Source organism: Megalops cyprinoides, chromosome 16, assembly GCF_013368585.1.
Source record: "Megalops cyprinoides isolate fMegCyp1 chromosome 16, fMegCyp1.pri, whole genome shotgun sequence".
NCBI lineage: Eukaryota > Metazoa > Chordata > Actinopteri > Elopiformes > Megalopidae > Megalops > Megalops cyprinoides.
Genome location: NC_050598.1, coordinates 2,056,743 through 2,077,551, shown reverse-complemented (window position 1 = coordinate 2,077,551; position 20,809 = coordinate 2,056,743). Strand labels below are relative to the sequence as shown.

The following is a 20,809-nucleotide window of genomic DNA, read 5'->3' as shown; positions in this document are numbered from 1 at the left end:
GAACGGGGTGTTTTTGAAATCCGTTAATGGTCGCTGCCATACATATTCTTTAATAAGAGAGACTTCGCTTAATATTTAATACTAACTGGCTCTTCGATCGGTAGCGCGATTCTGTTTTAAGATCATATCATTTCACATATGATTTCAATCAGGTCCACCGCTGAATTTAGTCTTTTCGAATAATTTTGTAATTTTGTACAAATCATGTTGTGTATATAGTACAACAATAATAGGATTTGTATAGGGCTTCAGTCATGCCCGCAGACTACTTTCTTACCTGCCCAAATGTTTGTCTTGTCAACTAAACCAAAGCTATCCAAGCTAACAACATGTGGAAGTGAACGCATTAATACACTGCTGTTGTGTGGCTTTTCTTCTGCTCTGTTCTCAGCCCCCTCATAGGTAATGTCATTGTTATCCCCCATGTTCGTGGTATCTGATTTATAATTGGTCAGGATTCAACTTCACTCCCAACTACCTGCACACATTAACTGGACAGGTCCTGACAGGAGTCTCGTAGTGTTTCTTGTGCTATTGGCCCGTCTCATGTCTCTCCCTTTGGATTTTTTTGATTTTTCCTAGGTGTGGGCCACATTTCAGCGCAAGATGGCATCTCTGTCTGCAGTGTTGGGAGCCATCGAGGGGGAGAGCCCACAGACTCAGGCAGAGTTAGAGTCAGACATGCTGCCACACACAGATCCATAAGCTACCCCCAGGTCCATGAGCCACACCCACACCACACCCAGATTCAAGCCATACCCACTACCACACCAGAGTCATGAGTCACACCCATACCATGCACAGATCCATGAGTCACACTCCCTGCCATGCTCAGATCAATGGGCCACACCTGCTTCCATGCCCAGATCCAGGAACCTCACCGACTGCACCCCACCAGCATCATTTCCTCCTCTTCACAGTTCTGCTGTACTAGCTCATGTGTCTCAAATGGACTGGAAATTATGCTCTTCCAAATGAGGAAATGGAAGAATGAGATTTGTAATGTCTTCTGTCATTTTCAGTAAGCATTTGCATAGCTGTATTTGTCCCTTGGAAATCTAAGGATTGTGGTGGATGCAGGTTTGCAGTCTGGTACATCTGTTAAGATGAACAAACTGCAGTAAGGTACTCGTGTCTTGAATTACAACAAACTGGTTTTCTTCAGCAAATGTGTTTATACTTCAGAACCAGCCAGTACATGTAAACAAGCCTTTTTTCACAGAAATAGTTTCATTTAAAAGTATGCCCTGTACCTGACTATTGCAGCAGAAGCAGTGAGTTACTTCACCCACTGTCTAGACTGGTATGCCTATCTCTCTAGGAGCATTTCCATGTGTATTTCCAGCGGTGTGTCACTAGAAGAGACGGGCAGCACTGCCTAAGCAAGCAGTAATGCTGAGGAAATCTTTCACCTAATCCAAAATTTAAATCTGCCCTCTACCAAGTTCACATCTAGCTGGTTTATGCTTTATAGTTGTGAGGCCTTAGAAAAATTCATCAGCACAAGTGTATTTTATATCATACTCAAGAGCACATTGATCATGAAATAAAACCCATTAAAAGCTTAACTTAGTGGGTCTTTTAGACCTGGATCAAGGCTGATTCTGTGAAATAATGTATTAAAATGCTTAAAAACTCTGCAATAGCAGTTTGTTTTTAGGCAAGGCCCAGAAGAGGACTCTGATCAGCACTCAAACTCTAGGCATTGCCTGCATTTAGATTTTGCTCTTTACAGCCAACAGTGAGGCAGCGTGAACTTCTGTTGTGGTTTGAGAGGAAATCAGTATTGAGTCTGCTTTGTGTAAAGGATGTGAGATTTCGATTTTGGTCATGTTCCTTCATCACTGATTGGATCTGCCAGTCAGTCTGTGTCTTCTGTTGTAAGTTGCTAAATAAACTGCATCCTTTTGATGCCCAACAGGTGACCTCACCATCTGCCCTCAAGCACCTGGCAATTTTAGCCAAAGAGAACCACAAGAGAGATCCAGATCATGTTTCACTGTGCCATGTTTCACTGTGTGTTGGGACTGCTTTGGCAAATAGGAGGTTGGATCATTCAAATTTTTCTGGACAGACAAACTGTCTTGATAGGTCAGTGGCTAGGTCAAGAGGCATTTGATGGTGGAGTGGAGCAGGAGATCCAGCATATTGCCATTTTACTCAGAACTCTGCTGTCAGTTCCATGGGGAACTGAGTCATCACTGCTGAATTTCCACCAGGGCCACTTTTATTGGAAACAGGACAACTGACCATTAAAAACTCCAAGCAATGTATCACCACCTGTGTAAACAGATATGTAAAATATTAAAAATACACAATTAGAGAAGTAAAGGGTGAATGTGTATGGGCATGGGAGTGTGTGTTGATTCCTACATAAAAACAGGTGCAAAGCAGTGTGTAAAATAGATTGGTTTGCCAGGACAGAGCCTGCTTCTGTGTGGGTGTTCCAGCCAGACTCAGGTGACGGTGTCCATTTTCCACCCTGAAATGAGATCATATGGTTTCATGCTGTACAACACAAGATCAACCTTAGATCACATAGCCATAATGGATAAAGGTTAATTTATCTCTCTGCTGCATTTTCTATGCAGTGAGACTGCTTTTGGGAAGCCATATGAGCTATGTCTATGTCATCTCCATCCTGTCACATGCAGGGTGGTCTGCAGTGTATCTATGTCTAATAAAACAAATGTTTATGTAAATGATCCAATGACCAAGTGGATTTGCCTAGTTAGGAGGAATTGGTGATATAATGGCCCTCCCAAATCTGTCAGCTGGGTTTCTTGTGGATGTTTCCTCTCCAGGTGACCAGTGGGTGGAGCTGTCAAGGTCATTAGCACTGAATGAGCACAGCTGGGCTGGTGTGTCCCAGCAGGGATATAAACTGTCTTATCTTCAGTCCCCGTCCCCCCTTTTTTTTTTTAACCCCTTCCCATGCATCTTTTATGTTTGTTCTTGGGCTCTTGCATTCCAACATCCAATCCCACATACTACTGACCTTACTGAATTTCATGTATATTTAATCTTTTTGGTACTCTTTCTATTAGTTTTAATATTAATAAACTCACTTGTTTAACCTTTAACCTTCATGTGTTGTGTCCCACAGGAGACGGATTTCTGCAAGGTACCCCTCTGTTCCAAGGGCTTGCTCTGGCCACTCCTCTGCAGCTCCTCTTCACAGAGGCATGGCTGTGTCCAGTTAGCCACACCTGACACAGCTTAGCCTCCAGAGAAATTTTGCAAACTTGGTCACATCTTGCAACTTAAATGTATCATGGGTCAACTTTCTCATAGACAAGAATGTCATTAAACATCTGAATATGTCAGAGTACGCTGTTAGCTACCTAGTTCATTGCAGGCCATAACAAATACAGGTAATAGGTGATAACATGCAGGCCGTGACATCACTTCCCTTAAGGATTAAGGGACAAGCAGGTTTGAAAACCTCACAGAAGTGTACATTTACACATGTAGCTCTCATAAAGAGATACCCTGTTTACACACTGTTACATTCAGACTGCAGGCTTTAATGCACAGTTCCAAAATGATGCCATTTTTGTCTGACTGTTCATATTCATTTTAGAAAGAGGCCCATATCGGATATCTCTGTGAAGGATCTTCCATCCTGAAATGCCCCTCATCCATATATAAACAACAAAAGACATCACATCTGTCTAGTCATGCAGCAGTATAGTGATGAGGGTAACCTGTCTTATGCTGTTCACACTACTCTACAAACATCCGAACTGGGTCATGTACAAGGGGCAAAACTGGAATTGGAATCCATTCTAAGCTGCAGCCTGAACACATCTTAAAACACTTCCCTTGAAAATGTGCTTGGTGAGGAATCTGAATACTTACAGTAAAAGTGTCTTGGGGTCTTGGCTTTACAGTTCAGAACTGCAGTTTTGGAACCACCCATTTCTAAATGACTAAAGAGTGCGCAAATGGAAGCTCACTAATAACCCCAAGCACGACCGCAAAAAGTCATTTACCAAGGTCTCATTCCAGGGTGGAAACTACATGCCATCAATTGTGACAGACTCTCACAGTGATTTCTGCAAAGCCAGAGGCTTTTTACTATATGCTCTCAACTGTTTAATGCATTTCAAGTGTTAGTGATGACTGTGGGGATGGCAATACATTCATCAGGTAATAATGTGCGTTTACACATACAGGTCAAAAGAGCCTCCCCACTGTCACCTCACATTAACTGACACCTGGTAGAAGTGTTATTTCTATGTACGTCACAAAAACTGACTCATTTCAGAGTTCCAAATCACATTGTGGGTAAAGTAATCCTTTGGATTGTTATTATTTATGCAATCATCTGACATCCAGTGACAGGATGACTAGAGCATGAAGGGTTAAATGTCACATGGTTCTTTAAGGTTGCTAAACCCATCCCTTTATCTTAGTGTGCAAAGTTTCTTTTTCTTAAACTTTAATTACATCCTGAGGGCAGAGCTTCAGTTCATAAATTAATATTTCAGATCATCACGCTCACAAAGTACAATTCACAGACATTCCAAGACGATCGAGATCCAACTGGAAGTGGATTTATTTTCATCAAGATTTAAAACATTGAAAGCACTCAAAAACCTTTTGTGTGACTGGAGGGAAAATGACCTTGTTAACATGATTAAGTACGGACCTTCCTGTCACTCAAAATGCACACACAAACCAAGGGGAACTGTGTTCCTGTGAATTTAGTTAAAAAATACAGGAGAATCTTCATGGAGCAGCGGCCTACACCCTGGCTGAAGTGGCGGTTTCCTGCTGAGAAAGGAAGCCTCTCCCAGGACTGTGCGTTGCGTTCAGCGTCTGCCACGGGCGTGCTGGATCCTGAAAACAAACAAATGAAGCAGGCTGCTGAAGCCAGTCAGTCCTGGTGAACCATAAATGTGCTCCCCACTGTTCCCCAAACCATTGTCTCGGCGGGGTGTGAGATCAGAGCCCCATTTGCTGTCATTCTCCTTTGTCAGGGCTGAATGTCGGGTCTTTGGGAAAGGAGCAGTGGTGTTCTCCATCCTGATGCTGTGCCCCACGGCTCTGCAGAGGGTTGGGTTTGCAGTCACAGCTCTGGTGCTGTGTCTGTGTAGGGGCTCCAGGCCTGTCAGCCATTTTCTCAGTCTTCTGCCACTAGTAACACCATGAGGATCTCCCCTCAGCTGACACACAACTCCTTCTGAATGCACACGCAACATTGTGCGAGCATTGTGAAAATGCTGGTGTATGGAGGCTTGAGGCTCCCAGTCCTCCACCTCATGCTGTTCAAAAGCATGTATGAAAAAACACCATAGCCAGTCCTTCAGGAAGGACAGGAACAGCCCCCTCTCCCGTTCATTAGGGCAGAGGCGAGTGATGCGATTGGCAGGCAGCTTCAGAAGCTGGCAGTTACATAACATGACACTGAATAGTGAGCTCTCATCTCCTGAAGTCTACTGACACCTCCAACAGGTGCGGATCCACAGCAAGAAACAAAAGTGCTGGAATAATACACGTTTTTCTCAAACACAGATTTGTAGCTGCACTTCTATAAGGAAACAACAGAACGCTATAGAATAATGCTTTCAAAGTGGTTTGTGTGTGTTTGTTTGTTAGTCTATTCTGACAGTTTTTTCCCATATTTAGTCTTTACAAAATCAGAGGGGCCTGTTAAATTGGCAAGTAAAACTAAGAAATCTGTTGAATTCATTTATCAGCATTTTGGCTCCCCCCAATTATGTTCAGAGCTTTTCTTGCTGCAGGTGTTTTCCCAAAGGTTAAAATTTCTGTCTGAAAAAGCTCACACTTAAGAAATAGGTGGATGAATAAATTTCTTTTTTTTGTACTTCCTTGACTTCCAAGATCACAGTCATTTCCCCGTCTTCCAGATGACAGTCATTTCCTTGTGGAAGACGGTCCTTTATGAAACAGGTAAATTGGTCTCTGAAATCCTGAAAAACAGAGAGAGATGTTACCCACACAGAGACAAACCCACACTACAGCCCTGTCAGTGAAGGGATCACTGGAGGCAACCATTAAACCACTCAGTGTACTGTCCACTCACAAAACAGTGTGCAGCTGTGTGCACTTTTATTAACACATTCATGCCTTAATGTTACGGCAATTAACGCTCAATGCACTCGCACTTTATCAGTCTTATCCAGATCAATGCACAAGGTAAAAGTGACTAAATGTAAATGTACATTTAAAATTGATGTCCACTGTACAAAGTAAGCCCATCAAATCATGTTTACAATTCCCCATTGGCTCATGTGACAGTCATTTAGTACAAACACAACATTAGGTCTGTTACTGTGACCAGTGTGCTCAATGATATCGCACTACCAGCGAAGAAGCAGAGTGACACGCCCCAGCGGGAGAGCTGGCTTGCATCACTGGACACATCCGCAGAAATACTGCACAACCTCAACACAAATGAAACAAAATACACTTTCCCAAGTGTGAAGACAAAACTTCTCCTGTTCACCAAAAACTGATAGTTAATAGTTAATTTACCCTAAATTCACAGACATTAAGTATTTAAGGGAGGACGCCTTTGCCTTTAATCAAATTCAGATCCATCAATAGCTGGATCTCCTTCAAGCAAGTGCATTTAAAATAACTTAATTTTGACTGTCTAACTGAGCCAGCCTCTGGTTAATGAGCCTCCAGGCTCCTCCTCCTGTATGTTTTTTGTGCAGAGTGTAAGCCAGTGCTCTCACACCAAGTTACTTAAACATGACTGAATGCTGTGTACTGCGCTTCAAACATTACCACTATGTAGCAAAGTGGTAAAGAGCAGAAACAATGCTGGTTTGATTCTCTGCTAGCTCACTGCTTTTGTACCGTTGGATACGGTACTTTACGCACAGTTGCCCTTGTAAATATCCAGCTCTAAAAATAGATAACATGTCAAAAATTATAACCTAGGTAAATCACTTTGGATAAAAACATTTGCTGACAGTAGTGTAATGTAGTGAGACTAGCCTTTGGCCGGGGCCACACCAGTTGTGTCGCGCCTATGTTAACAGGTTAGAGCAGCCACACAGCCTGCGTGAGACGCGCGGCTCAGGCGCGGCTCGAGCCTTGCTGCAGCTGCGAGTCATCTAGACTTTCGGCGTGGAGCCTATTTTTTCTGCATGACGCGAGCGATTCTCAGCAAAAATACACAGAGAAAACTACCTGTTGATAGTCATATTGACATCATACCAGCAACATTACATAATTGACACCTCTCACTGTAGTTTCAATGTCTAGGCTGTATGTCACAAACATGAAAAAATAAAAATATTTTAAAACCATTTTAGCAATCGCATGTTATCAGTAGGTGATTTGTTCATTTTTAACAGGGGGGATGGCAGATGCACACTTATCAGTCTCTCTGCTACTACTAACTAGGTGATGGAGAGGGGGGGATGGCAGGTTAACAAAGGGGATGCATTTTGGTCATTTTGCTAACAAGGGGGGTAGCATCCCCTCTCAGATCGCCTACTGCATGTTATTAAAGGGGAAAGTGCAGGCTACATGTGTACTACATAGTCAAGGAAAGAAGATGATCCATTTGCTCAGCGCTCAATCTGAAATACTTCAGGTGTTTGTCCTTATCAAGATGCAGTTCAGCAGCAAGATGGTGAAAAGCTCCAAGTTGCCTCCTAACCCACATTCTTCGCCGGTTTCTCCTTCGGAGCAAAAGATAAAGCGCGATGGCTTTCCTTCTGTCTATAACTCGCACTAAAAACCAACCAAAAAAATGAATTAGCCACGGTAATATTATTTAGGAAATGCGAATAGACAGGTAGCCTAATAAAAAACTTCTAAATCTAAATCTAAAGTAACATTACATATGAAAAAAGAAGAAAATAAACAGATAAGTTGTATTAGGCAGTCTATTTTCTTCGTGATCAGCATGCTCTTTTACAAAATATTTTTCAATTAAACAAATAACAGAGGAGCCTACTTTCCCATTTGTAAGGGGGAAAAAATGTCGAACTTGAAGCAAGATATAGTGGCAAGACAAACACACAACAAAGACTGAACACAGAACATCTGCTTATACGGTTTTAGATTTGGTTTGGCGCCTATAATGTCAATTAAGGTCCCGCGATACTTCTCGATAAGCCTACCCTTGGAAACCTGTAGAACAGAACCCCGAAACCCCCCATGGAAATGGCTTTTAAACTGAGCCTGGCCAAGTGAAGAGGGATTGCTGTATATTTTTATTATTATTATTATTATTATTATTATTATTAACAATTGAGCTCATGCTTCTTAAACTTTGTCTGTCTAAACTAAATATAAATTAAATTTATAATGAAATTAAATCAAACATTCTGTTATTGATGGCCATTATCAAAGGCAAACTCAATGTAGAAAGATAGGGCCGGCAGTAGCAGCGCTGCAGCTGCAACGCTGGCAGTGTGGACAAACACACGCACGTGAGCCGCAGCAGTTCAGCAACGTAGCCGTTACGCACACGCGACGCAACCGGTGTGGCCCCGGCCTTAGTGTTATGGCTGGGCAGACATACAGACTTATGCCATCCCAATCATTAGAATCAACAGAATGATGAAAGCTGGAGAGAAGTCATACGGCTTTAAGCGTGTAGTCATATGCATAGTGTTTGGAGAGCATTTGTTACTGCTCCACTGCTGAGCTACCTTCACAGTGCACGTGTTAGCTACACTGCTAAAGAAGCTCAAAGCTGAAAGAAGTTAACATAAGACAGACATTTCTGCAACAATACTGCAAAGGTAACATTGGTAGGGAAAATGTCTGTTAGTAGAATTTCAGATCTTGTTTTGAACAACTGAAGTCATGGAGCTTTGACAAATTAACACAGGACAGCTGGCCATGGACTTCCACAAGGCATCTGGAGTCTTCACTTCAAACGTGATCAAGCTCATTTTAAAGAACTGATTTCTGATCATGCTCATGTACCATCAAAACAGTGTTTGTATTTGGATTGTATTGGCATTTTAAAAATGATAAAAATGCGCTTTCTCAAACAAAACAGACCATACATACAACTTCGCCAATCAGTAAGAAGGATGTTACATCTTATTTCCGCTAACTGATGAAATATCAAATGTGACATTTCACTTGACAAATGTCACTTGACAACCCCTGTGTGTTAACCCTGTACCACTCCTAACATCAAGGCAGTCTCAGGCCGTGCTCACCACCCACTGGCACAAGGGATTATTAACATCTTGTCCTGTGTTTTCTGATTCTGCACTGAGGTGATGTGCAAGCAATTTTCCAACACACTACTCGCCTGCAGCCACTGGCTATTTTATCCACTACAAATTTCACAGCGCAGTGCTGTGGAATTTGTAGACAAGAGACAAGAGAACCCTGACCGGAGGCTTTGGTGCAATCAGTCATTCAAGAAAATATGCAAACAAAACCTTTTCATTCTATCCTGAATACACCCACAAACATGTTTGGACTGAAAACTATGTAAAATACCTAGAGTTTGTCTTAGCAGGGGACCTATAATTAGATTAAATCTAAACTCAATGGTGCTGCAGGATATTTTAATCACTATCTTATATTACTTTCATTTATCGAACACAAAAAGACTAGTAGATAACCCACCCTTTAGTCACTTAGCACTATAAACAAGATGTCTAACAAACTCCTTTTTAATCAAGAGGGAAACAGGTTTTGTTTCTTTAGCCATTTTCACATATGAACACCGGACAAGGTCCAGAGAATCAGGTCTGGAACTTGGCCGGAATTGCCCTTTCACACATGTAGCACACAACAGATTGTCAGTGACAGATGCGTTCTCACCTACAGGAAATACTCCGGTTTGGTTTAGGTGAGGGGCGGCGCCTGGGTAGAACATGCAGGAGGCAGGACATGATGCAAAAAGTATGCTGCAGAAATCACAGTGGCTGTATTCGAAACCGCCTACTGCATACTGTGTACTGCGTACTACACAAATATATACTGTATACTGCATGCTATTTTTCAGAGTAGTACCCAGTATGCAACCATTAATAATTACATTTGTAGTATGTTACATTGTCGCTTGAAATCATTGCGAGTTTAAAATTCAGATTTCGTCCAGATTTCCTTGTGGTATTTTCCAGTTAGACGCCACTTGCATTCTCACGAGTGAAAAGTGTTGACAAGTTCACGAAAAGCATTTGCGAGTTGAAGTGTTTTCTTTCCAACATGTTACCTTTCGGTGGTACGGGCACATAATGTGGCACGGAGGAGGAGCAGGTGAACATAGCTATTGTACTTTTGGGTAGCCTATCAAAAAAAAAAAATCACACATAGCCACATAGCCAGTGCACATAATTAATTATTAATTATACATTTATTATAACAGGAAGTTACGTTTTTGTTGTTCGCTATGTAATGTTAGGTCACCAGTTCACCTATCTCACTATACCCATCACTATTACTTAGCTACAGCTTAGCTAGCTACTAACCAGATAATAAACTACTAACCAACGTTATTGATCATTATAAGAGACAGGTTTTGGCAGTATAACTATAGCTATCTCTTTAACGATCATTGGACTCAAAATAGCATGTATTTGGACATATCTGCGATGTCAACGAAACAGTGGAAAGCAATATACAGGCACGCAGAAAAGAGTACGAGGCAGATGTTTGTATTCTTCCGGTTTCGCGCCAGTCGCATGACAGAGATGTCATCAACACGCCCACTCGCTCGCGGTGGATTCTCTGGAATGTTGCCTGCTGTATTTACACATGGGCTCACTCCGACATGAGGCGGACTTTGTACTAGGGAGCTGGCAGAATGAAGTCCGTCACATGTCCGGTCCGACTGATTCGGACATTTGCGTTCTCACATACAGCTCCTCCAGCTAAGGGCCAGATATATTCCGGCGTCCAGTGCATGTGTGAAAGGGGCTTTTGATTCCACATTAGAGGATCCTCATTCATCGGCCACTCCTATAGATACACTGTACTGTGGGCTTGAAAAATCTTGGTGTCATTTGACACTATTATGACTGGTGGCCATTATAACAGGTAGTTTTCTGACTTCTGCAGTAGCTTCCTACTGCTTTGTTTATGTTCTGATCTCCCCTGATCTGTGATATTCTAATAGTTTGTGCAGATATAAAAGGCTTTTCTTCATTTTCGGTCCCTATGCAGTCTATAATAAAGTACAGTCTCGTAACTACACATCGTATAGTACAGTACACATAGTAAACATTTACTACAGCAAACATCCAATCTCAATTCAAACCCATAATCAAACTTTTTTTTGTCAAGTTTTGCTTCCATTTACAAGTGAAGTGTAGTATAGGGACTCGTAACCGAAAGGTTGCCGGTTCGATGTACCCTTGGGCAAGGTACTTAACCCACAGTTGCCTCAGTAAATATCCAGCTGTATAAATGGATAACATTGTAAAGAACTGTAACCTATGTAAGTCGCTTTGGATAAAAGCGTCTGCCAAATGAATAAATGTAAATGTATATTTAGTATGTAGTATACAGGTGGTTCTGCTCCAGTGGCCATGATCATGTCTGCTGAAATGCTGCGATGTGTGTCATGGTGCGGGTCACACATTCGCACACCTCTCCCTCTTCAGCCAAGAGTTTATTAATGTTGTGTGCAAGCTGTGAGGTGGTTTCTCTCCTTACACCAAAACCCCCCTTCCTCATCTGACCCCCTGTGGCCAGACCAGGAGCCTCTGTTGGAGGTCTTGGTGTGAGTACGTGTGAGTGGAGGGGAACTGACCTCTGGAGGAGCTCGTGGGGGTGCCGATGAGCTCATAGCTGGAGAAGCCTACCTCCGATGTCAGGTAGGAGCTGAATTGATCTGGCTTGAACCGGATGTTGTAGTAATTTTTATAGGTGGTCTCCTGCAGGGGGCCAGGAAAGAGAGAAAAGTTTTAAGGTTCAGAGATGTAGAGCCCCACACTGTAATAAAGACAACTCCACCCAAGACAAGAGGGTCACCAGCTAGGTCGTACAATTACTTGGACATATAGTGGAGTACGCACAGGTTTTGATACATTGAAAGTATAACCTCACATCACTTTAACGTGAATGCAAGAACAAGCCAGAAACATCTCATGAATATAGCCTCTTGTCCAGGGTTCTTTATAGGCTCTTATGCCTACAGTTCTTATCAGGTAGGAGCCAGAAAATTTGAAAATGAAAATTAAACCATTTTCACACAAATTTAAACCATTTTCACTTTCACATGAATGACATTCCTCAGCACCTGTTAACATTTAAAAACTGTCAAAACAGTATGGAGTGTTTGCCTCTTCCAGCCGTCTGTAGACAATATGCACTCTAAGGGGTGAGTATGTGCGTGTGTATTGTATGTCTGTATGTGTGTATGTGTGTTTTCTGTATGTGTGTATGTGTTTTTGACTTGTAGATGTGTGTTCTCAGAGGGAGCTGCCAGGGCAACCCGCCAGTTTCAGCAGTGCGAAGCCCCAGACAGCAGAGACTCATGGGAGAAACGGAGAGGGAGCACTAGAACACGCCTCTCCCATTGGGCGGCAGTAGACAGGCAGGGATCTGCAGCAAGGCCTGAGGAACCATGGAACCACTGCAGGGGTGTTTCCACACTACTCTACTAATCACTTATTCAAAATTAACTGTCCAACAAAGGTGTGCTGTTCCATGCAAGGAGCGCTCCCCTAAACTGAATGTGGGGAGCCTGGGGGGGACAAGCAGGTCAGCTCATCCAGGGCCAGGGTCGTACACGTTTTAGAGTTTCCATTCAAATTGCCATCGAATGCAACCCATGTGGTGAATTGAGCTCCTGTACTATTACACAGGTACGCCCTGCTGTCCTGCGCACCCCTGTGAATCAGAGCTGATAAAACAGACAAGGACCAAGGCTGTAGCACAGTCTCTCAGAAAAACTTCAGGATGATCCCCTCGTAAAGTGGGCTGCAGATTACTGCAGCACCAGTATCTCCACATGAACTATTCAAGTGCTGCAAAAACAGTGGATCCACTCCAGCATGCTGATCTAATATTGCTGAAGCAACATCCCCAGCTCATGAATCCCACAGCTATGGATGATCTTCCCCAAAGCTGTTCCAATGGCTGGAGATCTCAGGAGATATCAGCAGAGCTTTGCTGAGAGTACTGAAGCTGGGTGGTGTTCACCATCCCCTCTAATCCATGGGACCGTGTAACTCTGAACCTACCCCCCCCACTCCCCCCATAGTAAACATCTCTGGAACTCTTGGTGCACATCTTAAGTCCTATCTTGCCCCTTATCCACCAAGGCAGTTCGAGGGCCGGTTTGGAGCTGGTGCCTAATCTCGAACCAGTTCTTCGCGTTTCGACAGCCAAAGAACCGGCTCTCGGCCAGGAAAACTGGTTTGAGAGCGGCACCAACACTTTGCTGGTCTAGAACAAAGAACCGCTACATAAGGGGCTGGGGGCGGGATTATTGTGACCAATAAGACCAACTACAACTTTGTGACCACCATTTAAAAAAAAAACATAGCTAGTGTTGCATCTAGTCTGCCTAAAAAGAGGAAGAAAAACCAGAGTTTTATGTATTTGTTAGCTGTTTAGCGAGCTACTAATTTCCATGCAAGTTACGAACATAACATTGATGGCTAGCTAGCTGTTGGTCACCTAACATTACCCAAACAAGCATAGCTACTAATTTCTCACACAATGTTATGTTTGACGTTCATATCATTGTTGTGAGAAATTGGTAACAGTAGCTAACGTTAGCATGCTACTTTCTAACACTGCCATTGACTCACCTACCAATGTCACTTAACATTTGGCTTCACAAAAAGCTAACACTATATAAAGTGTAGTGGACAAGCTTGTTTTTTAAACCACTGTTCTCTTGTTTTTGTTGTTGTTTGTTCCCGCTAGCTTGCAATGGCGGCTGCAAGCTAGCAAAACACTATGCTCGCAAAACACTGTAGATTGTCTCAAATTTGTGTGCTTTTCCGAAAACTACAGCATTAGATCGTTTAATTAACAAGGACGGCAATTTGACTAATTAGGTGCCAAGTAATCCCAAAGCTTTCTCTTAAATGTGTCACATTACAGCTTTCTTGTGTTACAAAATTCAAATTACAGAACGGAGCTAACTTCAGTTAAATCGATTTACATTACTGAAAACAAACTTTTTGGTTAGGTTGAGTGCAATGAACAATAACGTTTAGAACACAGACCTCACAAAAGCTGGGATGGGTCATGAGCATTTAACGCAATTTAAATCGATAAATGCCATCCTTGTGAGATTGTTTAATTAACGATGTAGCTTTCGCAAGCACACGAACTACAGACAATCTGCCATGTTGTTCGCAAACAATCATTTACTCTATTTACGCAACTGGTGTCGATTATTCTGTGAATTATTTGTTTTATTGTTAATCAAGGAGGATAAAGGGGAACAGTTTGAAAGTAATGATAGATTTAAAGGTAGTGTTTGGGCTTCCCCTGTTTCCAGCTCACCAGCCACCACTGCTAGCTTGGCACTAGCAGGAAAGCAGAGACGCATACAGTGTATACAGTGACGTAATGACGTGGCTCTATGGTGGCTCTCTAGCCCGTGGAAAAGCAAACCGGTTTTAGGTTTGCAAATTGAAGCAACTCTGAACTGGCACTAGCACGAGCTCAGAATTAGCACCTAGTTTGTGTTGGTGGAAAAGAGGCCTCTGACAGGTCCCACAATGTCTAGTTCTCCTTATTTACATCCCTCCCCATCCCATAATGCTGCTCCCTTTTTTACCATTCATCCATTTTCTTTCTGTACCTATCCCTCTTCTTCACCTCTTGCTTTCTCCCTCCTCTTTCTCTTCCCTCCTTCCCTCTCTCTCACTCACTCCCCTCTCCCTTTCCCTCTCCCTCTCCCTCTCCCCCTCTCTCTCTCTCTCTCTCTCTCCCCTCTCCCCCTTTCCCTCTCCCTCTCCCTCTCTCCCCCTTTTCTCTTTCGCTCTCTCTTTCCCCCTTCCAGGCTCCTTCTCACCGTTAGTTTCTTCCTCTTGCTGTAGGAAGCCCAGGGCTGTGGCTCCAGGATGAAGATACCGCCAGGCCGCAAGTGTCTGAAGGCACGCTTGAAGAGGCGCTGCAGCCCCACGTCGCCCCAGTTCAGGTGCACCCACTTGGTGAGGCTGAGGCACAGGATCACGTCATACTCGGGCTGCTGGGTCTGCAGCAAGGCGTCACTCTCCAGCACATAGTTCCCCTACAGGAGAGGAGCAGGGGCCATCACTCAATCACAGCACCCCAACGAAACCAACAGCAGCCATGACCCAATCACAACAACCCCCCTCCTCCAAAAAACAAACAGCAGCAGTCACCCAAACACAACACCCCCCCAAACATACAGCAACTGTCACCCAATCGCAACACAGCCAAAAAGTAAGCAATCTCCCAGTAGCAGCACACCAATTCTGACACACACGTAGAACTTGACTCTGCATGTCAGGCAGGTGTAGATCATTCAAATCGAATGACTACATGCCCTCAAAACCAGGTGTTGCATTTCTGAAATGTAAATCATGAGAACCTCTTTGATTATCTGTGACTTTTTGATTTTTTTTATTCTTTTACACTTCATAGCCTAGGAACTCCTTTATCATGAACTCCTTTCTAATCACTCCTGGATGTCTCTGAATCAGTAACATACATATGTACAACATGTATGTCTTGTCCTCCCTTCTTAATCTCATCAATAAGCAAAAATACTTGGACAAAATCTGCTCCCAAAATTATCACCTCATTTTATATATCATCCTATCATATCCAATGCAAAGCAAGACAACCAACTGGAAACGGGTGTATCTTAAACCACTATGAGCATGGCAACCTTGCTAATTCAGTCATACAACACTTTTGGAGCTTTTCTTCTTTTCTCATTATCTACAGTATGTTGGATGTGCAGCTTTGTCCTGGTGATGCTGAATTAATTTTGCATGTAAGCAAAGAATGCATTTGTGCAAAGAATGCTTCAGAGCCATATAGATGACCACCAGAACTGATTTGCAACTGATATAAGTCAACTGTTATACAGGTAGATCCATTTCCCTGGATAGCTCCATTAAGTGGCATTTTAACACTGAACTTGACTTAAATCTATGGATAATATGACTCACCACTAATCACAGGCAATCAGTATTTAATATGGATGACCTTAACGTATTAACTAACAAATGCAGCCAGTGTGGAGGAACTTGATCCTTCTTATCAAAGGGATAAGAGTGGTATAAATGCACGCTGAAGTATGCACAGATATAGCCAATGACATCCCTCCTGACAAATTAACGCAACAACACCACAAAGCCTACTCAAAGCAGCACACTCTCACACAGATCAATATAGACACACAGACAAGACAATGGGCCTTCATCGATAACCACACAGATACACTGAATAACTCACAGCCGCACCCATACACTTAACAAACACACAAACACACACACACACATACACACAGAGTGTACAAAGCCCCATGCATAGATACAAACATAGTGGTTAAAATTCTCACTATCACTCAACCACACACAGAATGAGAAAAAAATTTAACACACAGTAAGTCATTCTCACAAACAGACAAGCAAGCAAGTGCACAAATATACACATACAAACACACACAGAGCAGAGAAGGTGCTAACAAGGGAGCCTGCCAGCACAAGCCTTGCTCAGACAGAGAAGAAGAGAAGAGTCACAGAGGGAGAGGAAGTGTGTGCAGTGGGTGTGATTCAAGGTCTTTTGGAGAGGATGAGGAGACAAACGCCCCCCGCCCTCCCCAAACCCCTCCCAGCTCACAAGGGCAGTTGATGGAATTCAGCGTTTCCCCCATCAGATTCTGCCCTCATGCTGGGACGCAAAACAAAAGCACAGGCCTGGTGTGGCCCGAACAGGAGGCCCCTTGTGCTAGGCCCTCCATTCCGGCTCCAGCTGTCCACGGACACACAGCACACCCTTGCAGCTGCCTGTGAGCTAGCGTGGCTTGGAGCTCCCACGAGCTAGGCCTCACACAAGACTGCTGTACACCGATACATAACAGTAACACACCCACATACAGAGAAAACACACCCACTCTCTCTCTCTCTCTCTCCCCCTCTCTCTCTCACACACACACACACAAACTAACAAAGAGATTCACACTCTCCTTATATACACACAGACACATACACACATTCACTCACACACTTTCACCTTCCTACAGTACTCAGACACAAATATCTTTTACTGAGGCTGATTTATGTCAATTCGTCTCATTTGTCTAAGCACTCACAAACACACACACACACACTCATGCAGTGCAGAGACACAAAAATCCTTCACAGTGGCTTTATTTATGTCATCTGTCTTGTTTATCTAAAGAAACAGATCTGCTTTCGTGTGTTAGCATGCAGCTGGGGCACCACACATCCGCAGTTAAACACAGACCAGTTTAACCCCAGCGTCTGAGTGACTGGTCATTCTGCAGGGATGACTGTTAAAGGCCATTTTGTCACAGTTTAGCCGGCCTTGCAGTAGATAACAGTACTCCAAAAGGCTTTGGACCCTACCTGCCGCTGAAGCCAAACGCAGAACTAACACACCAACATGGAAATATCACACTACCATGGCTCCCCTGCCAAAACAGACTAGAACGAGACAGACCACGTTACACAATCCTCCTTCGGCCTGGCATGTAGCGAATCAATTCCAGCTCATGTGATCATTGATTGAGTTGTGAAATATTCTGGGGCAGAAACTGAAATTTCATTTTCGCTAATCATTAACGTGACTGGGTTAATGATTGGCCCCGCGTTCACGACGGGCCCTTACCTTCAGGAAGGAGACATTGGCAGGGAAGTCTCCCGTAGCAGTGTGCAGAAGTGGGGGCGCAGCGATGGGCCCCCTGCAGATCCGCAGAGAGACAGGAAATGGGGGGCTGGCTAAGTGACCACCAGGGGGCGCTGCAGTGGCGGTACCCTCTGTCCCCTCTGTGGGGCATGAGGATGCTGTGTGGTTGTCTGTGTCCATTGATGCTCCCACTTCCTGTTTGTCCTCCATTTTGCTCCCCCCCTCAGTGTGTGCCGTTGCTTTCTGTTCTTCCCCTGCTGAGTTCACCATTGCCCACTCTCGGCTTCTGCCCCTGCCCTTGCCCCGCCCCTCCCCTGTGCTCCGCCGGGCCTTGTGGGCCTCCAGCTCGGACAGGTAGTGCCGGACGTTCTGCCGGGCGGCACGCACCAGCCCACTGTCGATGTCCAGGCCAAGGATGCGAGCAGGGTGCCAGTTCTTGGCAATGGTGAGGGTGAGGTGGCCTGTGTTGCAGCCCAGGTCCAACACAGCCTTGCCGCGGAACCACTCGGGCCTCAGCACGCACACACGCGGGTCCTCACTCAGGCCTGGGTTGCGGTAGCCGTAGTACCTGTTGTAGTTGCCATACTGGAACCTCTGCTGCTTGCGGCGGCCACGCTGGGGCTGCTGGGAGGACCGGCCCCCCATGGGCACACTCCCCGCCCTACTGCCCCCCACCGGCGTGTGAAAGGTCTGCAGTCGCCTCCCCGCGCCAGGGCCCCGCCCCCTTTCTGTGCTCCCCTTCTTGGTGGGCGGGGCAGGGGCGGAGGTGGGGGCAGTGGAGTCAGACCGGCTGGAGGTGCGCCTGCGCTTGCGGCAGCGAGAGGAGGAGGCCTGGGAGGGGGCAGAGAGGGAGCCTGAACCCGCAGGGCCTTGCACCTGAGGTGGAGGGGCAGAACCCAGGGCGGGGTGGGGCCGGCTTCGGGGCAGGATGGGCGGAACCACCTCATCACGGCAGTTGATGGAGGTGTTGAGCTCGTAGGGGCGTGGGGACTCAGGGACTGGCGTCAGATTAAGCAGGACGGAGCCCTCCTTGGGGGCTTCGGCTGCTGGTGCGCCCCCCTCACCAGCCTTACCCCTCTCACCCGCCAGGAGGTCCAGCTGGACCGCTGCCCCCCCACCTCCTCCCCCCCCATGGTGGCGGTTGCGGTGTCTCTTCCTGCCTCCACTCTTCAGGGGGGACGCCAGGATATTGCCGTCGCCCCCAGTGCTGTTGAGGTTGAGTGGGTCTGTGATGTCCTTGGGAATGAGGATCTCCACGGGGTCGCGGCTCTTGGCAGGCAGAGGCGAGGACTTGGGTGTCTCGGCATTCAGGGCACGGTTCACCTCCTCATCCAGTAGGCTGTTGAGGTTCAGCGGGTCGAAGATGTTCCCGCCCAGCAGGAAGTTGGTGGGCAGCACTGGGTCACTCTGTGAGTTGGCCCGCCGCCTCCTCTTGCTGAAGCCAGGGTGCTTGAAGCCCATGTTAACGCTGTAGCGCCGCTTGCCCAGCTTCTGCTGCTGCTGCTGCTGGGGTGGCGGCTGCTGCAGCCCATTTTTGGGGCGGAGGTGGTTACCACTAAGCTGCGCCCCCATGCCCGCACTCTCTGTGCGGCTGCAGCCCCCCGCCACGCCTGCATCGTCGGTCAGCCGCTCAGTCAAGACCACACTGCCTGAGAAGGCTGCACCGGCATAGGATGTGCTGTCCTCTAAGCTGCTGGGCGCCGCCACCGCCGATGCTCTGGAGGCATCACTGCAATTTTTGGCACATTCTGAGAGGTGCTGGGTCTGCCCATGTGCCATGGGATCCCCTCTGCCATTACCAGGTAAAGCAGTCTCTTTGTCCACTGACATTTCGATCATCTTCCACTCAACACTGAGGCTGGCATTTACCTACAGGAAGCAAATGAGCAGCACATTAATAAAGTCATACTCAAAACATGCTTCCACAGCCACTCAAAATGACATAAAACATTAGCTTGCTAATGTAGATACTTACTCTGGAATGTCATTTCCTCTGTCTAAGTTTGTTCTTATTGTATTGGTGTTTCTTTAAGTTCATAGCCTATACCACATTGAAAAGACTTGTCTCTTAACACAGCACTGACATAACTTCATAAATTCATAACTATATAACTTCGTCGGTGTCTACCAACAGTAGCAACGAGCTTGGAGCTCAAGCCAGTGAGCCACTGATCATATGCTGTGCGAGAAAGGGAGAAAAAAAAGTGCGCGCGTCCAACGGCGTCGATCCGACCCCTCCAATGCGCGCCGTGTATGAACCCGCCTCCTGAGAACTGAGAAAAGTGCAGGCGATTTACAAAAGCCCGCCTCCTACTGACACACGTCAACGACGCTAATGAATTATTCATTAGCAATGAGAGCTCTAAGAAGAAAAAAAGGCATACGCACACACATTCACAGGGACAGAGCGATGGGCTCGCTCACACAGCGCCTGGTCGCAGTTCTCTCCGCCTTCTTTTAAGCTGAGGTGCCCAGCTCCCCTCCCTCGAGTCACAGTATTTTCTACAAAAAAAAAATCGCCCGCCCCAAAATTGACTTTACGCGATGTTTTGTTTTACCTAGCTGCAAGTTTCTGTATTTAGTGCATTGTATACAAAAGTATAATACGTCTGAAAACAATTAAATTTGACCCACCCCTAAAAAGCGAGTGATATGTTCAATCTCGCAGTTAGGCTGTGAGTGAGTGTGTATGTTGGTGAGGTCGGTCTCGCTCAACTCATCTACGTTTTCACTGAGTAAGACAAGCTATACCTTCTGATCTCGCGCTGCGTTTCAGTCCCTCTACGCTCTTTATATGCCATCGTGGTATCTTAAAAAGACCGATGGGCAGATAGTACAACCAATGAAGAAGGGTTTTGGAGTTCGCCCTGCCGAGTACAGCCAATAGGGTAAGCTTATGGGATGGGTTTGACAGCAACCGACCCTCTTCCTCAGTAGGTATCTGACGCGCTGCCTGTCCTCAGCCAAATTGTCCTACCAGCGCCAGGAATTTTTGCACAATTAAAACATATTTCGGCGTAAAAAGCCATTCGCG

General features: G+C 45.2%; 1 protein-coding gene across 5 annotated transcripts; it reads right to left on the bottom strand.

Annotated features, from left to right (window-relative positions):
- Positions 1–4,575: 4,575 nt before the first annotated feature.
- Positions 4,576–20,578, bottom strand: si:ch1073-157b13.1 (7SK snRNA methylphosphate capping enzyme). 5 transcript variants are annotated; one of them, XM_036548214.1, is made up of 6 exons: positions 20,527–20,578; positions 20,164–20,277; positions 17,758–19,644; positions 14,945–15,163; positions 11,717–11,840; positions 4,576–5,939 (listed from the first exon to the last, which is right to left on the bottom strand). In XM_036548214.1, exons 2-6 carry the CDS (start codon positions 20,167–20,169, stop codon positions 5,884–5,886), a joined length of 2,292 nt encoding a protein of 763 aa, XP_036404107.1. In that variant the 5' UTR covers positions 20,170–20,277; positions 20,527–20,578; the 3' UTR covers positions 4,576–5,883. The 5 variants fall into 5 exon arrangements, with proteins under 5 accessions (XP_036404107.1, XP_036404109.1, XP_036404106.1 ...); XM_036548216.1 differs by adding an exon at positions 19,751–20,048 and having other exon boundaries at positions 20,166–20,554; XM_036548213.1 differs by having other exon boundaries at positions 20,410–20,554.
- Positions 20,579–20,809: the final 231 nt, after the last annotated feature.

Excerpts from the sequence above, each read along its gene's own strand:
- si:ch1073-157b13.1 (XM_036548214.1), bottom strand. Across the intron at positions 15,164-17,757 it reads CCAATGTCTCCTTCCTGAAG|GGGAACTATGTGCTGGAGAG; the intron begins GTAAGGGCCCGT and ends CCTCTCCTGTAG. Across the intron at positions 5,940-11,716 it reads CCCCACGAGCTCCTCCAGAG|GATTTCAGAGACCAATTTAC; the intron begins GTCAGTTCCCCT and ends TCTGTTTTTCAG.